At 41.0% G+C, this 2467-nt stretch overlaps 1 protein-coding gene across 2 annotated transcripts in view; it reads left to right on the forward strand.

Moving 5' to 3' along the window:
• The window catches only part of LOC134443871 (uncharacterized), a 2738-nt gene extending 271 nt beyond the window's left edge, over positions 1 to 2467 (forward strand). Inside the window, exons 2-7 of one of the 2 annotated variants that reach the window (XM_063193403.1) lie at positions 1 to 159; positions 268 to 336; positions 421 to 492; positions 711 to 1127; positions 1335 to 1484; positions 1678 to 2467. The exon at positions 1 to 159 is cut by the window's left edge and continues 2 nt beyond it. In XM_063193403.1, the coding sequence (XP_063049473.1) occupies positions 1 to 159; positions 268 to 336; positions 421 to 492; positions 711 to 1127; positions 1335 to 1484; positions 1678 to 2351 (1541 nt within the window). In that variant the 3' untranslated portion in view covers positions 2352 to 2467. Of the gene's footprint in view, positions 160 to 267; positions 337 to 420; positions 493 to 710; positions 1128 to 1334; positions 1550 to 1677 lie in introns of those variants that run through there. The other variant, XM_063193404.1, reaches the window with a different exon arrangement.

Consider the following 2467-nt stretch of genomic DNA (forward strand, 5'->3'; position numbering starts at 1 on the left):
CTCAACAGACCTTGAATAATTTCTACTCAGGGGGTGAAAGCCAGCAGCAGCAGCAGCAGCAGCAGCAGCAAGGCATCAACTATGGTGAATTAATCTTACCTGAAAACCAGCAACAACAAGTACAACAGCATGATTCAAGCCTCGATGAATTAGGCCTATGTGAGTATTTCAATATGTATTCTCATGCATTATGATAGTTTTGAAATGTTTTGTTTATACAGGTGTTTACATATCGATTTTTATTTTTATTTATTTATTTTTTGATAGTGGTGGACTATTCACCATCATCATGGTCAGATCTACCCCTTGATGAAATTATTGACTTTGATGAATTAGGTAAGTGTGTCACATATTTTATTATTTTATTCTTTATTCTCTATTTATATAGTATATATTCTAACATGAGGTCATTGATTGCAGTAAACATACCTTCTCAAGCAATACTCAACGATCAAGACAATCACTCAGTAGCAGCAGCAGTAGCCTCAGTAGGTAAGTCAAATGTGTAAACGCCTACTTACTTATTCCTATCAAACAGTTCAGGTTTGCATCTAACACACACACACACACACACACACACACACACACACACACACACACACACACACACACACACACACACACACACACACACACACACACACACACACACACACTTTATTGTTGTTATTTATATATTGTTGTTAATTATTTCTTCCGATGTACCACAGGTTGCCACGCAGTGACTGAGCCGTCGACATTGTCACAGTCACTTCAGTCAACCATTCATGCGCAACCAACACAGCAGGCGCTGCATCTGTATCAATCAAGCATTCAGCTACCACAACCACCACCACCACCGCCGACAGAACTGACACAACCAACACAGCAGGCGCTGCATCTGTATCAATCAAGCATTCAGCTACCACAACCACCACCACCACCGCCGACAGAACTAGCACATGTAACGGTTCCACCCATAGTCATATCTACGGGGGGTTACGTGCAGACAACTGAGCCTACCGAGACTGACGTGTCTGATGACGTCGGAGCCAGTCTGGGGAACCCTGAAGTATCGCATAGGCCAGACACACAGGAGACGCACAAGGCCAGCCTGAATCTACAACCATTGACTACTATATGCCACGGTAGGTCATATTTTATTCTAGGAATGTATCGTTTAGACGTAATCGTGTTGAATAGGCTACAGACTATTTATTGTTTAGACATAGGCCTAATCATGTTGAATAGCCTACAGACTATAGTTCCATTGGATGTGTGATACGATATGAACATTTAGGCTAATAGGACAAGGTGTTATTATTATTACTCACATGATGATGTATTTATTTTAGGAGATGTGATTGATCAAAACAATCTGAACACTCCTGACAAGACTCAGATACCTTCGACATCCTCGCAGCCGGCTAAAAGAACCAGGAAACGTAAACACACGAACACGGATTCAAGTATTCCTGAAGAAAGGTCAACTGTGGCCAGTGCAGGTGAATATCATCATTAGTCTATTAATCATGAGAAAAGGATGTAACCTAACCTAACATCATGTTGACATGTAACCTAGGGAAAAAAAAAAAGTTATATATAGGCCTAGGCCTAGGCCTAAGCAGGATGATAGACTAAACTTTACTAATATTGACTTGGTATGTCGTTTTTTTGTTTTTTTTTATCGCAATGCAGGGCCACTGCAAGATCTACAACAATTCACAACTAACATCAGAGCATATTGGCCCCAGCGAGCATCGGGAGTCAACAGCAGCAGCAGCAGCAGCAGCACCAGCAGCAGCACCAGCAGCAGCACGTCGACCAATGTGGGGAGAAAGGTGATAACACCAAAGAGTAAACGAGGGGTCGGAAAGGGGAAAAATTTGTGGTGGAATAGATCTACCCAATCGCATGAGAATAATGTTTCTAGACAACAGTCACAACAACAACAACAACCACGACCCTTACAGCAACACAACATCAATGTGATGCCGGTTGTGAAAAAACCTAAACACAAATTTGTATCTGGGATGAAAGATTTACGCACGCTGGTTCAGACTGACAAAAAACCAACAGGCAATCACGTAGCAGTCCAAACAGATTCCCACAGAATCACACAGTCGTTTAGCACCGAGAGAGCTGTCAAGCAAATCCTAGCCAAGAATATTGAAAATCGTTCTATGTTATCAGATGTCGGAAAATATGCTAATGATGTGTTGACAACACCTCTTCAGGACATATTGAACTCTATACAGAACAACCTGGCAATCATCGCAACAGCCAATATGAACAACTGTGACATAAACGATGATATGGTACCAGCCACAGGATTAACAGTCGATAAAATTCTCAGATTCATGCCTAGATAATAATAAGAATGCAGGACTATTATCTACAACGATTCAGTGTATCGCAATCCTTTTAGTAGTCTGGTTCTACGTAAAATACTTTTGAGAAATTGTGTAGAATTATTGACTAGTTTTAT

The sequence above is a fragment of the Engraulis encrasicolus genome, unplaced genomic scaffold (assembly GCF_034702125.1).
Source record: "Engraulis encrasicolus isolate BLACKSEA-1 unplaced genomic scaffold, IST_EnEncr_1.0 scaffold_37_np1212, whole genome shotgun sequence".
NCBI classification, from domain to species: domain Eukaryota; kingdom Metazoa; phylum Chordata; class Actinopteri; order Clupeiformes; family Engraulidae; genus Engraulis; species Engraulis encrasicolus.